At 49.6% G+C, this 18,691-nt stretch overlaps 1 protein-coding gene across 2 annotated transcripts; it reads left to right on the forward strand.

Moving 5' to 3' along the window:
* The first annotated feature begins 113 nt into the window (after window positions 1-113).
* CSTF2 (cleavage stimulation factor subunit 2) lies at window positions 114-18,051 on the forward strand. 2 transcript variants are annotated; one of them, XM_054039747.1, is made up of 15 exons: window positions 114-255; window positions 3,411-3,489; window positions 3,772-3,941; window positions 4,662-4,798; window positions 5,490-5,609; window positions 5,748-5,903; window positions 6,132-6,255; window positions 6,575-6,637; window positions 8,000-8,059; window positions 8,793-8,934; window positions 9,289-9,443; window positions 9,813-10,180; window positions 15,572-15,727; window positions 16,167-16,292; window positions 17,832-18,051. In XM_054039747.1, the coding sequence occupies exons 1-14, from the start codon at window positions 198-200 to the stop codon at window positions 16,287-16,289; spliced, it is 1,911 nt and encodes a 636-aa protein (XP_053895722.1). In that variant the 5' UTR covers window positions 114-197; the 3' UTR covers window positions 16,290-16,292; window positions 17,832-18,051. The 2 variants fall into 2 exon arrangements, with proteins under 2 accessions (XP_053895722.1, XP_053895723.1); XM_054039748.1 differs by lacking the exon at window positions 8,000-8,059 and having other exon boundaries at window positions 116-255.
* Window positions 18,052-18,691: the final 640 nt, after the last annotated feature.

The following is an 18,691-nucleotide window of genomic DNA, read 5'->3' on the forward strand; positions in this document are numbered from 1 at the left end:
CTGTGAGCCGGTCGCCTGGTTACGGCGGCAGAGCTCGCTCCTGCCAACGCCGCTAGACTCTGCTCGCTCCCGGAAGCGCCCCGGAGCCTTGGCGGGGCTCGAGCGGAACGGAAGTGGCTGTGCTTGTTTCCAGCCGGAGCACGAGGGTGCCGGAAGGGGGGGGAGACTGGAAGCGCTGCACCGGCGGTGGGTGAAGGATGGCGGGGCTGGCGGTGCGGGACCCCGCGGTGGATCGCTCGCTGCGCTCCGTGTTCGGTGAGCAGGAGCCGGGGAGCGAGACCCCCTCCGCCCCCGGGACAGAGACCCCAATACTCCCTCACCCAGCTATGTCACTGGGGGGGCAACGCCCGGGACCCCCCATCCATATCTGCTTCCCGGACCTCCCTCCCGCCTCCTCTGCGCCCGAGACCCGCCCCCATCCCGGCTCTCCCCTCTCCACTCCTCAGAGCACGGAATCCCCCCCGGAGCATCCCTCTGCCAGGTGCCCTCTCACCCCCGGTTAGACCCACTGCCCTGGAACAGAGACTCACCCCAGCGCTTTCCCTCGACAGAGGCCCACAGAGCAGCCCTCCTGTAGAGATCCCCTTCTCCGCCCCTTCCCCACAACCAGGGACCCTTCCATAGAGGCCACACTCTCTTTCTCTGTGACATCACGGCAACTTGTTGCAGTGATCATTGTGATGTCGCAAAGCTGGTGTCAGAAACGGACCCCCAGAAATAAATAATATGTGTTTCTGAGCAGAATGGGTTCTCAATAAAACACTTCTCAAACCTCTGCTTGTGCTATCTGTGACTCACCAGATAGTGGCTGGAGAGAGATAATACCCACAGCAATGTGATCTCCTGCCCCCAAAGCCTTCCCTGGGGCCTGTTGCAGTAAGGGGGAGCAGCACAGAAGAGACCATTGCCTTGGGCATCACATGAAAACCTAAGGCAGGTAGTAAAAGGGAAATTAAGCTCACAGTGCAGCCTTGCAAAACAGACATGAAAGTCTACCAGCTCAGGCACTAAAACTCACCTGTTCCTTATTGTAAAGCTGACTTAGAAAGCTAGAGATGCTTTACTTACCCTGAGCAAGTGGTGACTGAAGTGTCGCAAGTGCATAAAAATGCTAAAGTATCTACGGGGCGTACTATATATAGATATGAACATTTTTTGCTTTCAATCTGAAAGCTCTTTTCTGCTGTACTACCTCTTGTGTACAGCTGGTAAAAAATTTCCAAGGAAAGATGGTAGCCGTCTTATTCAGTTCCCAAGTTGTCTGCCTGGCAGGGAGTTTGGGATCCCCTGATAGCCATGCAACCTAGCAGCCTGCCAGTTAGGCACCTCAGGCAGCCAGTGATCCTAGGGAGCTGGGAAGCCAGCTCATCTGCTAGGTGGGGAGCTTGGCAGTGGGAATGTTTCATTGTTTCCCAAACCATTTTTGGGGAATTTCAGTTCTTTTGACTTTTTGTTCTGAATTGGAATGAAAAAACTTGGAAACTCTTAAGGTTTTTTTGGAATGGAATTTCCGTTTTCCAGAGAGCTCTGTTCTTATGCATGTCACCTGCACAGAGATGCATCATAAGCATCCCTCTATTGTGGGGTTGGTACAGAATGTGGTGTGTTTTTATTTGGTGTAGTGTACCCAGTTTGTATGGACCAAAGGTGTTGATTAATTGGTATTGTATAAGTGGCTTATGTATATGGAAAGTTTTTAAAAGCTGTGATTATTTAATCAGGACAAGGAAGAATTAGACGTGACTAGAAGGGGTTAGTGAAAATTGCAGTACCTCCTTTGCCTTTCCCATTATAAAAGAATGTGTTACTCAAAGTCATAGCAGGTACTCTAGGAACAAACTAAAGAAAATGTCTTTCTGCTGCACTTAGTCAACCTCTGGGATTTGCTGCTCTGGAGTGTCATGGAGTCACATTGCAGAGGGGTTTTAAAAGGGGCTGGATAATTGTAGGAGATATTGGTTGTTATACAAGCTGAGATGAAGTAATCACATCACATACTTCAGGTCACAGGATAACTACCTGTAGGATTCCCCCTTCCCTCCCTCCAAGTGATGTGCAGAAGTGTGCAATCAGCCTGGTGTGTAACAGGATTCAGGAGCTGCATTCCTCCGAAGCATCAAGTACTGGCCAGTGATAGTGGAACTGATGGACCAGTGATCTGCTCCTCTATCTGAAATCCAATTTTCCTACTCCGAGCCTCCGCCGTGTCATCCTCCTCAGAGCCTTTCTGTGTTCACGTTCTTTGGTCATTGATGTGATGAGTGGAGTTAAAAAGTATACACACAGTTTTTGACTGTTCTGCACTGATTAAGGGCCCGGGCCAAAGTCCAGAGACATCAGTAGATTTTGGATTGGGCCCTGGATGCAGAGACACCTTGGTGTGCTGTGGAAAATCATAGCGCTGTCCCCTTTACCTTCCTCAGCATGGGCCCTTCATACTCCTCAGGCAAGTGGAACCACCAAACCTGATTAAACTAAATATTCCACCAATATTTTCACTAAAACAGATAGGAAAAGAGTGGCAGAAAAAGCATGAAATGAGACCTGCCATTCCTCTAATAAAGGGTTAGGAAGCTGTCCCAGGCTCGCTGTAGTCCCTGTATTGTATTGTACATACCTGTGTCCTGCACTGATTGATACCAGCATGGTAGTAAAAATGGGGAGAAAGAAGGAACTTGCACCAGTATTGCCCCACTGTTTTGTGATTCACTGATGCAGTGTATGACCCACTCATCTGACAAATAAGGTCAGATCTTCTCAGATGGTGATTCCTAACCTTTTCAGGCAAATCTTCCTGTTTGGACTTCAGTAGTACTAGCCATTGCCTGCTATCTCCCATTGGATTATGTACATTCTAAGCTCTCATGGAGCTCTTGGGCTGCTCCTAATCCTACTTTTATGAGCACTCTACGCTCCATGGTGGGTTGGGCAGCACAACTGAAAGGGAGGCAGGCAGCTTTGGCATTCTGGAGACCAGAGGCTCATCATTAAGCTTGGGGGAGGGGAAGAGTTTGGTGGACTAGTCCACAAAATCCTGAAACATAAGTAGTAGTATCCAGCCCATAATAGGAACCATTAGTTTAAGAAACAACTACACACTTTCCTGAAATTCCCTTCTGACCTGTACCTGGGTTGAGGCACATCACCAAAGTCCTAAAATGTGCCCCAGCCTGGATTCTGTACTAGCAATGGGACACTGCACCAACATGAGCATCAGGAGCAATGGTGTATATACACAAAAGTCTGCAGTCCTGCAGCAGATTGCCAGAAACCTGTCTGTGTGTGTGTTCATGCAGCCATCCCTGGGTTCATTTCTATTCTTTCCTGTCTTCTCATGGAGAGATGTTCATGCCTGTGTTTTTTCCTGATACTTGATGTCTGTACTGATATGTTGCTCCCCTCTCCCATAGTGGGGAATATCCCATACGAAGCCACAGAGGAGCAGCTAAAGGACATTTTCTCAGAGGTCGGACCTGTCGTCAGTTTCAGGTGAGAACTGTTTATCTTTTTGGCATCTCCCATAAACAGACAGGTGATCTCAGCTGTAGCCAATTCTGCACTTATCAGCACTCCAGCCACAAGCAGATGGGTCTCAGGCATACTTGGCAGACACAAGCTTCGAATGAGGTAGTCCGTCATCCTGTTGGGGACTGAATAGAGGGTATGGAGATGGCATTACTAGTCTAGAAAATGCTGTGGTATTGTGTAATACTCTCCCCATGTGCCGTTACTGCATCTAATGCCTGTGATTCTTTCGGCTCTGCCATCCAGGTTGGTGTATGACAGGGAGACAGGCAAACCAAAAGGATATGGCTTTTGTGAGTACCAAGATCAGGAGACAGCGCTCAGCGCCATGCGGAACCTGAATGGGCGTGAGTTCAGCGGGAGGGCGTTGCGTGTGGACAACGCAGCCAGCGAGAAGAATAAGGAGGAACTGAAGAGTGAGTCTGAACTTTGGGTTGAGGGGGTTAATGTTACCATAATGTTTGGCCTAAACCAGCCTTACAAATCTGTAATAAAAATCTACTAGCCAAGACACAAAATCTAGACCCCCACCTGAATCGGGATGAGGTTGACAATGAAAAGCTCACAGATAGCTGATGTGCTGCAGGTAAGATAGCAAGTAGAAGTTTTTGTGGAGATTGTAATTTCCATGACCAGACAAACCCTACCCATACTGCTTTTTGTGATTAATGAAGCTCCACATTTGACAAAGAGGTATATGAAGAATAGCCACATTATTGTGACATCCGGGGTCCTAGCTCATGTAGGAGACTGTATTGCAGATCTGTGTGAAACAATCTTTCTAGTGAACCATGGCACAGCCCTCAACTCCTAATTGACTTAGTAGGAATTCCGGGCATGTTCAGAGCCCAGACTTTTAGTCAGTGACCCATATACTCTCCAACTGCAGAATGGTGCTCCTGAATCTGTGTTTCAAAAGTACATTTCCCTCCCTCCTGCTTGTGAAGATGCAGCTGTGCGTACATCATCCTTGAGTTATTGGCCTTTCAGCTGAAGGGGTCAGTGCGAGAAAGCACCAGCAATTGTGCTGGTGACTCCTGTGATGTGAAACGAGACTGAGACCAGCAGCTTAGGGTTCCCAGGACACTTGTGTGTTTAACCTTTCCTCTTTGTCTTCCCCTCTCTATCCCTGCCAGGCTTGGGCACTGGTGCCCCTATCATAGAGTCACCATATGGAGACCCTATAAATCCTGAAGATGCTCCAGAGTCTATCAGCAGAGCAGTTGCCAGCCTGCCGCCTGAGCAGATGTTTGAGCTGATGAAACAGATGAAGGTGAGTGGGAGCGAAGTGGCTGGAACCAAGTCACGAACTTGCAACCGTGGTCTTACAGTGCAGAATAATCCCACCCCCATCACACGAAAAAACGGGCAGCACCAGTTCCTCACTCACAACTCTGTGACATTGTCACTCCTGTTAATGCCTCATATGTGCCACTGCTGCTGCAGGGTAGAATGGTCCAGAGGGTCAATCAGTATCTGAGGTGCTGCCATGAGGAATATAAGCAGGTTGGACGAGGACGTGAGTTGGTCTAACAGCTGGACTTGCTGTTGTGGAGAGCTGGGCTGTCTAGTGTCCTACTTCCCTATTTTCACTCCTTGGTTTGGCTAATACTGTGGACATGGAGAAGAGGAGATGATCATGGACAATAGGATGTGGATCAGGCACATTTTTGTGAGCAGCCTGAGCTGTGTGATTTCATTATTAACTGTCCTTGTGTTTCAGATAGTCCACAGCGTGAGTCTCTCAGGTGCATTATTGGTTGTTTTATTAACCATGCCAGCACCGTGTAACGTACCAGGCAAATGAAGCAAAACGCTCCTCCCTTTGAGATATTGCCATTCCTGCATTTCCAGGAACGTCGCTGCCCCCATGGGGTTGCAGCAACAGTTATCAGCGAAGGGCTTAATACTGCACAGCAGCAGCGAGACCCATTGAGAGCTCTGATCTGTGTGTTGCTCTTTAGTTGTGTGTGCAGAACAGCCCTCAGGAGGCACGGAACATGCTGCTCCAGAACCCTCAGCTGGCATATGCCCTGCTCCAGGCCCAAGTGGTGATGAGGATCGTCGATCCAGAGATCGCTCTGGTATGTATGATCCCGCTCCTCAGTCTGGGATCGACGGAGACACTTGTCTGGAGAGGTGGGGCTGTGGGTGGATTCCCGGAATGGCCATGTCTAGTTGGTGCATGCACAACTTCTTTCTCCTCCATCTTCTGCCCTTAGAAAATTCTGCATCGTCAGACCAGTGTTCCACCTCTGATTCCAGGCAACCCACAGCCAGTTCCAGGGCCCGGGCCTGGGCCTGGACCCGGGCCTGGGCCAGGTCCTAATGCACAGATGAACCAGCAGAATCCCCCATCATCCCAGCCACAGCCCATAGTAAGAATCTGTTTGTTCAACCCACATTATTGAGATGGAGGTTAAGGGTGTGAAGTCTCCATGTGGAAGATGTAAGTGTGTGTTGTTGAGAAGGCTTCTCTGTGTGAAACCCTGGTGTGTGGGGAAGCGTTGTGAGGAGGGGTTCTCCGCCTGCAACCCTGGTGCAGTGGGCGATGCTCATGTCTGTTGGTGAGAAGGGGCTCTCAATGTGATTTCTTCCCTCTACAGGGTGGCATGCATGTAAATGGAGCTCCTCCTCTGATGCAGCCTCCTATGCAGGGTGGAGTGCCAGCCCCAGGACAGATGCCAGCCTCCGTAGCCGGCCCAGGCCCTGGCCCCTTGGCTCCTGGAGGTGAGCTCCGTGAGCATGTCTGAACTGCAAACTATAAAAGTTTCCCAAAGCTTCTGCAGGGACAACATGCCCCATGAGTACGGGGGCCTTGCAGGCTTTTAAGAGAGGCAGTTGCACATGTGGAAGATTTGAAGCCTAGGGAGTAACTCTTGGGTCAGCCAACTGGAGGGGGTCACTCTGTCTCTACGGCCTGTTAGGCCAGGTAGAAATCTGTCTGCCAGTGGCAGGGTGGGGCATCTTTATAGGAGCAGAATAGTGAGGGCTGTGGGAACAAATAACCAGAGAGAGGAGTTGTGAGTTCTCTGCTCTTCCCTCCCAGGTGGAATGCAGCCTCAGGTCGGGATGCCAGGAGGTGGACCAGTGCCCTTGGAACGTGGACAAGGTAAACCAGATGTCAGTTAATCCATGTTCGATGCAACGTGTCATAGGGATACCTATTTCCAGGCCAGGACGTTGAGACGTTCAAGGCCACATGCCAACAGAGTTGTTGACAGAGCAGGGAATCTCCCCAAGCTAACTGAATGTGTAAAAGTTTTCCCAGCCTGTCTGTGTGCACCTGTCCTTCTGTCTGTCTGTGAGTATAGTGAGCAGGGAGAGTGATTCCTTCTCCAGTAACTCTCCTTCTGGTACTTTGCATGTCCAGGTGTGGGCGAGCCAGCCTGTTGCCTGCTATTTGCTACTGTTGAGTCTCCTGTGCTTTCTTTTGCTTGTCCAGGAGAGGGAGCAGTACCTTTTCTTTTGCACAGAATAGTGATGTGTGTGGAGTGATGATCAAAGCAGAGTGTGTTTCTATGGAGATGTTTTGCGTAGTCCTCCCTCCCTAAGTGGAAGGCTGTACACCAGTGTCTTGGAATGCGATTTAATGCAATTAGACAGTTAAAGTGGGGACATCTCATTGTCCAGTGGCCCCAATTTATCACAACAAAGGGATCCCTGTTCTTTCATATTGTGGGACATTGGGAGAGTGAATATCCTCCCTCAGCCTTCTAACAAAACATGGTAAATTCCTTTTGGGATCTCATATTTGTACATACCTTAAAAGCAGCTGAATCTGAGAGAGGCTTGTTGTGATTTCATCTTTGGGTCCTTCACCCCCATGAACAGCCCCAGTGCCTCCCCACTGCTGCCAGAGCTTTGCCAAGAAGCAACCACATGAAATAATTCTTAGCAGCTTCCCTGCTGTTTGCAGGGCTTTGAATAGCAGTGATGAAACTGAACCAGACTTTTGTTAATTTCTGTGTCTGCTTGGGGAAGCTCTGAGCAGAGGCAGTGGAGCTGTCTCCTGCGCACTCAGGCACAGCCTGACCACCTCATGCTGCCTCCCACTTACAGAAGGTTATTCTGAAACTGTAAGGGCTACAAATGTAATATATTTTAAATGAAAGTGTAAATGCAACAGAACTTGATGGTGTAGGTCCCTGTCCCCTCCGCCACACAGTGACCAGGGAAAATAGTGCCTAGGTGAGTGGGCTTTTCAAGCCATGTAGAAGAGGCCATCCTCCTCACAGGAGTGGCGTTCGATGGTCTCCATCCAGTGGGAAGATCTGACAAAGCCAGGCCTGCAAGATTGGCAGCATCTCTTTAAAATAAGCAGTCTGATTCTGTGGGAGCCTGCCTTACGAGGAACGCGCTCACTCCGCTGAGGCAAAGGCGTCTGTGCAGCACTAGTGGGTCTGTGGTGTGTGTGTGCGCGTGCGCTATTTATGTGTCTGCTCTTTTCCCTCTTTTCCTGCTGCTCACCCAGGAAACCTGCAGCTCTCGCCCGTGGGACCTGCCAGGCCTGCATCTATTGAGCGAGTTCAAGGTATCCATGACAGCTGCCAGCTCCCTTTGTCACGGGGCTTAGTGTGGAATGCATGGAAAAAGCCTGGACTTCAGCACTAGGGTTCTCTTCACTTGGGGTCGTGGGACTGCTCTGTGTAGTCTGCCCAGTGTGGAAATGAACACTTGTCAAAGGCAGAGCTGCCCCCCGATGTAGGAGGAGAGACTAGCCTAGGGTTCTGCATAGAGGGGTAGGAGATTAACCCAGTACATGTGGAAACAGACAGGAGAGAGGAGGCCATCCAGGCTCATGCTCGGCTTTTGGACCTCATGGACGTGGGGTGACCGGGTTTGATCTGGGCTGTCTAGGCTCACAGCTGACCTTGTGACTCACGCTGGGTGTGACCAGACTTGTTGGTAGTTACTGTGATCTTGGTTCTTGACTTTTGTCAACAAGCCATGGCAGTCGCTGTGGGGGACAGGAAGGTCTGAACTTAGCACTGAGGGTACCCGCTTCTGTGAGCTGCAGTGTTGTCTATGGGAAGATTTCCTTCCTGTTTGCTGTGCATCGCTTCAAGCTACATCGTGGACAGCAGTGTTGACTCTGTCCAAAACCAGTGTGTGTCTGTGAGCTACAGGAAGCACTGGGGATGGGATTCGGTTGCACCTCACTGCCAGGGGCAACAGGAGTGGTGCTGTCTCACAGGAGGACTTTGGTGTGATTGTTCTTGCCAATGCTTGACCTCAGTAATTTCCCTTGCTTGCCTCCCTGGCAGTGCCCATGCCAGACCCGAGGGCCCCTATGCAGCGTGGACCATTACCTGCTAGCGGCCCACCACCCCGGGGCCTTCTGGGAGATGCCCCAAATGACCCACGTGGAGGGACCCTGCTTTCAGTTACTGGAGAAGTGGAGCCCAGGTGAGTGGGCCAAAGGATGAATCGGTACCAATCTGAGCCTTTGAGGCTCTGACTCCCCGCCTCTTGTGGTCGGAGTGTTGGTTAAGTGGCACTGCCTGCGGGTGAACTGCTGGGTCCCATGTTGGCGATCCAGGTACACATAGCTGTGCAGCAGGAAGGGAGGATGGTATTCGTGGCCACTCAGACTGACTAGGCGAGGTGGAAATATTAGCATCCATCCCTATGTGCCAAACTCCCCCATTTTCTGTGCAGCTGGCTTTGTGCTTTGGTCAAAATACTGTACCTGCTCGGTGCCAAGCTTGTGTCCGATTCACCTTTCTCCTTCTGCTCTGTTTTCCTTCTCTCTCTCTACAGAGGTTACCTTGGGCCACCCCACCAGGGTCCACCCATGCACCATATGCCTGGCCATGACAATCGTGGCCCACCCCCACATGAAATGAGGGGAGGACCAATGGGAGAACCCAGGCCATTGATGGGAGAACCTAGAGGGCCTTTGATGGATGCTCGAGGTGAGAGGATGGCTGTAAATGAAACGTGAAATGACCAAGAGAGGAGCCGGTTACCCAGGGATGTGAGGAAAATGGGAAAGTGGGACATTTCAACAGTGAAGTGAGATGCAGAGAAAGTTACACAGGGTTGGAGGGAGGCACTGGGGGGAAGGGAAGGTGTAGTTACACAGGGCAAGGGGAGGAGAAGTTCAAATTTGTCATTTTCCAAAAGCAGGTGCCGTTCACACACCGTCCCTGACCCGTCTTGGTTTTCTGCCAGTCATTAAACCAAAGGAGGCTTAACTTTCAAAAGTGGGTCTGTGCCCCCAACATTCTCCCACACACAATTCCCTTCCAGTGGTTTGCTTATGGCATGTTTTTTCTCTGCAGGTGGAAGAGATCCCAGGGGCATGGAACCGAGAGGCATGGAGCCCAGAGGGATGGAACCGAGAGGGATGGAGCCCAGGGGCATGGAGCCGAGAGGCATGGAGCCCAGGGGCATGGAGCCGAGAGGCATGGAGCCCAGGGGCATGGAACCGAGAGGCATGGAGCCGAGAGGCATGGAGCCTAGAGGGATGGAACCGAGAGGCATGGAGCCTAGAGGGATGGATGCCAGAGGCATGGATGCCAGAGGGATGGAACCCAGAGGGATGGAGCCCAGGGGTCCTGGCCCCAACCCAAGGGGCCCAATGCCTGGTGGAATTCAAGGACCTGGGCCACTTAACTTGGGAGCAAGTGGCCCTCAAGGACCTAGACAGGTACACACAGCGTCTTCTGCTTTAGTCTTAATCTAATAGATAACAACAAGCACTTAGTGGCAGGGTTCTAGGTGATGTCAATTCTTTAACAGCCTGCATCCCACTTGTAATGCTGCAAGGCCTACCAGCAGGGAATTGATAGCATTCCCCCTCCCAAGGGATCCTAGGTCAGGGCATCCCCTACTAGCTAGCATCAGGGTATTACCATGTGGGCTGCAGGGACCTGGGGCTGCTGGCTCTTGTCCAAGCTATAACACACGTGCCAACCTGCATCGTTCTCCTGACCTCTCTTGTGTGGAACTCACAATACATATAGGTGAGGTTTGGAAAAAGTGTAGGGACCCCCAGGCCACTTCGGCCCCTCGGCCTCTTCCTGTGACTTGCCCTCTCCTCTGCCAGGCCTAACCACGCTGCACTGGGGGGAGGCATGTTTTCCCTTTTGCTCTTCCCGCTCTGCCCCTGCCATGCTTCCAGCTCTGCTAGCTTGAGGGAGCCAGGTACTGAGCCAGGACATTTCTGTGGGGAGCAGCACCTCTGGGGAGCAGGCCAGCTCACCTGCACTCCTCAGGCAATAGCGAGTGCCTCACACTTGTTGACAGATTTCTCCTCAAATCCCTGCTGTAAGGTAGGGGAATGCAGTCCCATTCCACGAAGAGAATTGAGGCACAGGGAGACTAAGGGCCAGATTTTTAGAGGTGTTTAGGTCCTATTGATTTCAGTGGGAGTTAGGTGTCTAAAGACCTGTACAAGTTAAAAAGCTAAAAAGTGACAAGTTTTTAAAGTGCTTATATACAAATGATAGAAGTCATAATAATAATAATATGGGGAAACTAAAGTGCCTCATATTAAATGAGGATATTGATATCACGGAAACTTGGAATGACGATAATCAATGGGACACAGTAATACCAGGGTACAAAATATATTGGAAGGACAGAATAGGTCGGGGTGGGCAAACTTTTTGGCCTGAGGGCCACATCAAGGTGGGGAAATTGCATGCAGGGCTATGAATGTAGAGCTGGGGCAGGGCGTTGGGGTGCGGGAGGGAGTGCAGGGTATGGGAGGGGGTGCGGTGTGCAGGAAAGGGCTCAGGGTAAGGGGTTGGGGCAGAGGCAGGGTGCGGGGTGTACAAGGGGGCTCAGGGAAGGGGGTTGGGGTGCAGGAGGGAGTGCAGGGTGCGGCAGGGGGTTGGGGTACAGGCGGGGCTCAGGACAGGGGGTTGGGATGCGGGGTGCAGGAGGGGTTCGGGATGGGGGCTCCTGCCCGGCGCCACTTACCTGGAGCTGCTCCGGGCTGGCAGTGGAGTGCAGCGGGGCCAGGGCAGGCTGCCTGCCTGCCCCGGCCCTGGCCCTGGCCCTGGCCTTGCGCCACTCCGGGAAGCAGCCAGCACCATGTCCCTACAGCCCCTAGGGGAGGGGGAGCAGAGGGCTCCACGCGCTACCCTTGCCTGTGGGTACCTCCCCCGAAATTCTCATTGGCCGCAGTTCCCCATTCCTGGCCAATGGGAGCTTCGTGGGAGGTACCCACAGGCAAGGGCAGCGCACGGAGCCCTCTGCCCCCCCTTCCCCAGGGGCTGCAGGGACGTGGTGTCGTCCGCTTCTGGGAGCGGTGCGGGGCCCGCAGTGCCATGGGGGTGGCAATCCCACGGGCTGGATCCAAAGCCCTGAGGGGCCGGATCCAGCCTGCGGGCCGTAGTTTGCCCATCCCTGGAATAGGTCATGCTGGTGGGGGAGTGGCACTATATGTGAAAGAAAGCGTAGAATCAAATGAAATAAAAATCTTAAATGAACCAAACTGTACCATAGAATCTCAATGGATAGTGCTATGGATTGCTGTACCCAACCCAACCCAAGCGTGGAGGCCTGTTTTTTTCCACAGTTTTTTTTTTCCAAGTCACGGCACCAAATTGTGGAAGAAAACAGGCCTTCATGCTTGGGTTGGGTACAGCAAGTCAGAGACAGTCTTTATTCTCAAGCAATTGCAAAGAGGAGAGAGAGCACACTGGCAGGGATTCACCTCCAGGCAGGTCTCTGATACATAAACAATTAGAGCAAGCTTTTATACCTTTTTGTTACCTATAATAATGAGCAACAGCTGCATTTTGTTATCCATATTTCTTCCTGATATCTCACTCTTCTCATTAATTTCTGCTACAGTCTAGATTCCATTCTTATCTAACACAAGGTCAAAACAGAATCTCTTACTGTCTGTTCCCATTCGCTTTCTCACTTTCTACCCGCCTAGGTCGTTCCTTCAAGTCTCACGTTATTAGAGTCAGTGTCTGCCTGACTTTGTTAGCCTGGACTCTTGCTCTGTTCCTAGAGACCAACTAAGATCTCTATGTTCAAATTCCCTTTATCCCTTTCTCCACTTCCACAATAGTAATGCCATGCTCTAATCATGAGAATGTAGCAGTAGGGATATATTACGAACCATCTGACCAGGATGGTGATAGTGACTGTGAAATGCTCAGGGAGATTAGAGAGGCTATAAAAATAAAAAAAATCAATAACAACAATGGGGGGGGATTTCAACTATCCCCATATTGACTGGGTACATGTCACCTCAGGACGGGATGCAGAGATTATGTTTCCTGACAGTTAAAGTGACTGCTTCTTGGAGCAGCTACTCTTGGAACCCACAAGAGGAGAGGCAATTCTTAATTTAGTCCTAAGTGGAGCACAGGATCTGGTCCAAGAGGTGAATGTAGCTGGACCGTTTGGTAATAGTGACCATAATAGAATTAAATTTAACATCCTTGTGGTGGGGAAAACACCACAGCAGCCCAACACTGTAGCATTTAATTTCAGAAATCCCTGCAAGCTGCATGGAAACTTTTTAAAGACCCCATAATAGAGGCTCAACTTAAATGCGTACCCCAAAGTAAAAAACAGAGAACCAAAAAAATGCCACTGTGGCTAAACAAGAAAGTAAAAGAGGCAGTGAGAGGCAAAAAGGCATCCTTTAAAAAGTGGAAGTTAAATCCTGGTGAGGAAAATAGAAAGGAGCATAAATTCTGGCAAATGAAGTATAAAAATATAATTAGGAAGGCCAAAAAAGAATTTGAAGAACAGCTAGCCAAAACCTCAAAAAGTAATAGCAAAACATTTTTTAAGTACATCAGAAGCAGAAACTAAACAACCAGTGGGGCCACTGGATGATCGAGATGTTAAAGGAGCACTCAAGAATGATAAGGCCATTGTGGAGAAACAAAATTAATTTTTTGCTTAGGTTTTCATGGCTGAGGATGTGAGGGAGATTCCCAAACCTGAGCCATTCTTTTTAGGTGACAAATCTGAGGAACTGTCCCAGATTGAGGTGTCTTTTGAGGAGGTTTTGGAACAAATTGATAAACTAAACAGTAATAAGTCACCAGGACCAGATGATATTCACCCAAGAGGTCTGAAGGAACTCAAATGTGAAATTGCAAAACTACTAAGTGTAGTTTGTAACCTATCATTTAAATCAGCTTCTGGACCAATTGACTGTAGGATAGCTAATGAGATGCCAATTTTTAAAAAGGGCTCCAGAGGTGACCTTGGTAATTACAGGCCGATAAGCTTGACTTCTGTACCAAGCAAACTGGTTGAAACTATAGTAAAGAAGAAAATTGTCAGACACCTAGATTAACATAATTTATTGGGGAAGAGTCAAAATGGTTTTTGTAAAGGGAAATCATGCCTCACCAATCTACTAGAATTCTTTGAGGGGACCAACAAGCATGTGGACAAGGGGGATCCAGTGGATATAGTGTACTTAGATTTTCAGAATGCCTTAAACAAGTCCCTGACCAAAGGCTTTTAAGCAAAGTAAGCTGTCATGGGATAAGAGGGAAGGTCCTCTTATGGATTGGTAACTGGTTAAAAGATAGGAAACAAAGGGTTGGAATAAATGGTGAGTTTTCAGAATGGAAAGAGGTAACTAGTGGTGTCCCCCAGGGGTCTGTACTGGGAACAGTCCTATTCAATTTATTCATAAATGATCTGGGAAAAGGGGTAAACAGTGAGGTGGCAAAATTTGCAGATGATACAAAACGATTCAAGATAGTTAAGTCTCAGGCAGACTGTGAAGAGCTACAAAAGGATCTCTCAAAACTGTGTGACTGGGCAACAAAATGGCAAATTAAATTTAATGTTGATAAATGCAAAGTAATGCACATTGGAAAACATAATCCCAACTATACATATAAAATGATGGGGTCTAAATTAGCTGTTACCACTCAAGAGAGAGATCTTGGAGTCGTGGATAGTTGTCTGAAAACATCCACTCAATGTGCAGCAGCAGTCAAAAAAGCAAACAGAATGTTGGGAATCATTAAGAAAAGGATAGATAAGAAGACAGAAAATATCATATTGCTTCTTTATAAATACATGATACACCCACATCTTGAATACTGCGTGCATATGTGGTTTCCCCATCTCAAAAAAGATATATTGGAATTGGAAGATGTTCAGAAAAGGGCAACAAAAATTATTAGGGGCATGAAATGGCTGCCATATGAGAAGAGATTAATAAGACTGGGATTTTCAGCTAGGAAAAGAGATGACTAAGGGGGGATATGATAGAGGTCTACAAATCATGACTGGTGTGGAGAAAGTAAGTAAGGAAGTGTTATTTACTCCTCATAACACAAGAACTAGGGGTCACCAAATGAAATTAATAGGCAGCAGGTTTAAAACAAACAAAAGTAAGTATTTTTTCACACAACACACAGTCAACCTGTGGAACTCCTTGCCAGAGGATGTTGTGAAGGCCAAGACTATATAACAGGGTTCAAAAAAGAGCTAGATAAGTTCATGGAGGATAGGTCCTTCAATGGCTGTTAGCCAGGATGGGCAGGGATAGTGTCACTAGCCTCTGTTTGTCAGAAGCTAGGAATGGGCGACAGGGGATGGATCACTTGATGATTACCTGTTCTGTTCATTCCCTCTAGGGCACCTGGCATTGGCCACTGTCGGAAGACAGGATACTGGACTAGATGGACCTTTGGTCTGACCCAGTATGGTCATTCTTACATTCAAATCTGGCCCTAAGTGACTTGCCTAAGATCACAGGGGTGTTGATGACAGAGCTCGGAACTGAACCCAACTGCCCTTAGTCGAATCCAGCGTCTTAGCCACAAGGCCAGCCTTCCTCCGGCCTTCTGCTGTTATTGCCAGGGTTACATGGACTAAGATCTCTTGAACTTGGGGGGCCTATTTCCTTGTTCCTCGTGGCACCCCACTTTCAGCCCCCATCTGGGCATAGGTATCAATCTTTCATGGTGCCAGGGACTTGTTATCTGCTTTACGTTCTAGTGCATGCATTGTGCTTTCTGTGACTGAATCCAGACTATTCACAGTTCTACAAGAGCAGAGGGGCCCAGCTCATCCCATCTCTTTGTACCCACAGGTTCCCAACATGCCAGGGGCAGGCATTCAAGGAGGTGGTATGCCAGGGGCAGGCATACAAGCAGGAGCCATGCCAGGGACAGTGGTACAAGGAGCTGGCCAGCCAGGAGGCTTTAGCCCTGGGCAGAACCAGGTCACCCCCCAAGATCATGAGAAGGTGAGTAAACAAAGGGCAACTCAGGCTCGGAGGGAGGGGATGGAGGCTGGATACCCCATTGCCGTGGGAATGAACTCAGCACTCCTTCTCTCTGGCACAGCAAGAGTCTCCAAGTCTTGTAGTTTCTGTGCTGGGGCCAACTCAGCCTGGGGAATTAGTGCTCCTGCAGCTTTCCAGGAAAATGTTCATAAGCAGCAGCAAGGCAGGTGGTTTGAAACTTTTCCTGTAGGTGTGGCCAGTGAGCCAGGTCCTTTCAGTTGATAAGAGTTTATACTGCTCTGCTCTTTGCCTTCCTTCTGTCTCCTCCTTCCCTCCCTCCAGCAGCCTGGTCTCTGGATAACTTCCTCTTTACTCGCTTTTCTGTAACCCTTTGCTGCCCTCTTCCTCTTGGGAAATTGCTCTTGCACATGGTGTTGCAGATCCTCCCCTCTCTCCACAGGCTGCCCTGATCATGCAGGTTCTCCAGCTGACTGCGGACCAGATCGCCATGTTGCCCCCAGAGCAAAGGCAAAGCATCCTTATCCTAAAGGAGCAGATCCAGAAATCCACTGGGGCTCCATGACAGGTGAGATGGGATGGAGGCTGCATTACTGCAGCCAGGGAGGGGCGAGGCTGTAGCCAGAAAGGTTTTGGGACAGCTTGTATGAACTAAGGGGGTAAGGAAAGTATGGAGAGCAGTGTGAAATGGAGAAGACCCCCTAACCCTGCCATTGAATTCGATGCCCTGTGGCCTGCCCTGGTTAGGTGCCACACATTCTCCCATGCGTTGTAGCAGTGGTTCTCAACCGGGGGTACCCAGGTCTTCCAGGGGGTACATCAACTCATCTAGGTATTTGCCTAGTTTTACAACAGGCTACATAAAAAGCACTAGCAAAGTCAGTACACACTAAAATTTCACTCAATGACTTGTTTATACTGTACTATACACTGAAATGTAAGTACAATATTTATATCCCAATTGATCTATAATTATATGGTAAAAATGAGAAAGTCAGCAATTTTTCAGTACTAGTGTGATGTGACACTTGTGTTTTAATGTCTAATTTTGTAAGCAAATAGTTTTTAAATTAGGTGAAACTTGGGGTATGCACGACAAATCAGACTCCTGCCAGGAGTACTGGAAAGGTTAAGAGCCACTGCATTATAGGGTTGCCTAGTTAGGTGTGTTGTAGGGAGGGTCACTCCTCTCTCTGGTGCATCTTCAGCGATTTGTGTGTCAGGCAGGTACCAGGTTAGGGCTGGTCTGTTCCAGTGTGGCCAGCCTTGTGGCACTGTAGCTAACCCAGCCCTCACCTTACAGCTTCCACAATAAACACACATACCCCTGTAAGCAAGAGATGGGGCGTGGCCTCGCTCTGCCTCTGATTCACTGTGTGATCTGGGGCCAGTCACATCACACTCTGTGCCTTAGTTTCCCCTCTGTAAAGCAGGGTGCTAGTTACACCCCCCAGTGTCACCCAATGAAGGCTGGTAGCGGGTGAAGCTGGAAGCTGCTGCTGACATACTGGATATGCTGACTCTCAGATAGCCCCTTGCTCTTTCGCTCTCCCCGAGGTTCTTTGGGCCTCTCCAGACAGGCCAGCCTCGGTTTAGCTGTTACAGCTCTAGGGGATGGGCCCCACTTAATCCTGCCCAAGGAAGTGTATGGGCTTTGCTCCCTGCTTGTGGCGGGAAGGGAGGCTCAGAGCGCTCCTGCAGCTGTTGGGTGGGAGGCCGTGGGCAGCACGCTCCTGTGTTGCATGTCATATGGACGGCTGAGGGACTAGACCGGGCAGTGGGATCCATGTGTGCATTGCTGGACTGTATTCAGCTGTCCTGGAGAGAGCAGCAACAGTGGCCAGTGGTGCCTAGCAAAACCCTGCGTCTGCAGCCACTGTGCTAAATCTCTTTAAAGGAGGGGTATCTCCTTTCACAAGGCTGTGGAAATGCAGGAGGGTTGCTCCTTGAGGAGCTGCCCTTTGTGCTGTGGGAAATTCCCATTGGCTGGGCCAGGGCCTGTAAGGACACATTCCATTATTTCTCCTGGGAATCCAGAATGGCCTGGCTTGGGCACCAGGTCTTGTGCACTCCCCTCAAATATCCCTCTTATTTTTGCATGTTTTAGAAGACCCTTGATGACCCTAAAGATCCAGACCTGTGGGATGGAGGAGGCACCCAACAAGGCAGCAGCTTCACTTCATCACTGTCTGACCTGGTGCAGCCATCAGGGGAAGGGTTCCCCCTTCTTCCCACCCAGCATAACCCCCATACTTTTCAGTCTGTGTTTTGTGTGTGTGTGTGTTTTACAGTATTTGAAATAAACTTGGAGGAGGATTTGAGTACAATTCACGACTCTACCTGATACTGCCTCCAACGGGCGCCTCTTTCTGTGCCTGACTCGAAAGCACTAGAGATGGCAAAGGCCTCTGGGTCGCTCATGTGAGCCTTTCACCTGGCCAGGCATGATGGTCTCTCTCCAGTATAGTCAGGGAATTCCTTCATCTGGTGCAGCATGTCCTGGCTCCAGGATTGATCATTAGTCACTTTGTTCCTGCAGACACTGAGCTCCATGTTTCCCAGCCTCGTTCCCTTAACCACACAGGAGGTTTCTTACAGGCTGATCTGTGCTCAACATGCCTCTTCCTAAAGGGGATGGAGGGAGAAAGAGATGTTCCCTCTAGGCGGCTTGTTGCTATTTGCTGAACAGATGAGATGCTGCTGTTATTACTTGCAGTCTCTGGCAGAAGATACTCAATAAACTGGCGTGTCTGGAGAAGGCTGGTGCACTGAAATCGTTATCTGGGGAATGTGACAAGGGACAGTTAGGCCAGCCTGACCACTGTGGTGGGACAAAGAGCCGGGTCTGTATTATGTCTGATCTACTGAGTTTCATACATGTGGCCTCTGAGGAGTGAAAGGGGCATGAGGTGAAGATGTCCTCTTACCAAGAAGGTCCCAGTTGATTTGGAGACCTTGCCAGGCACC

Source organism: Malaclemys terrapin, chromosome 9 (genome assembly GCF_027887155.1).
Source record: "Malaclemys terrapin pileata isolate rMalTer1 chromosome 9, rMalTer1.hap1, whole genome shotgun sequence".
Lineage (NCBI taxonomy): Eukaryota > Metazoa > Chordata > Testudines > Emydidae > Malaclemys > Malaclemys terrapin.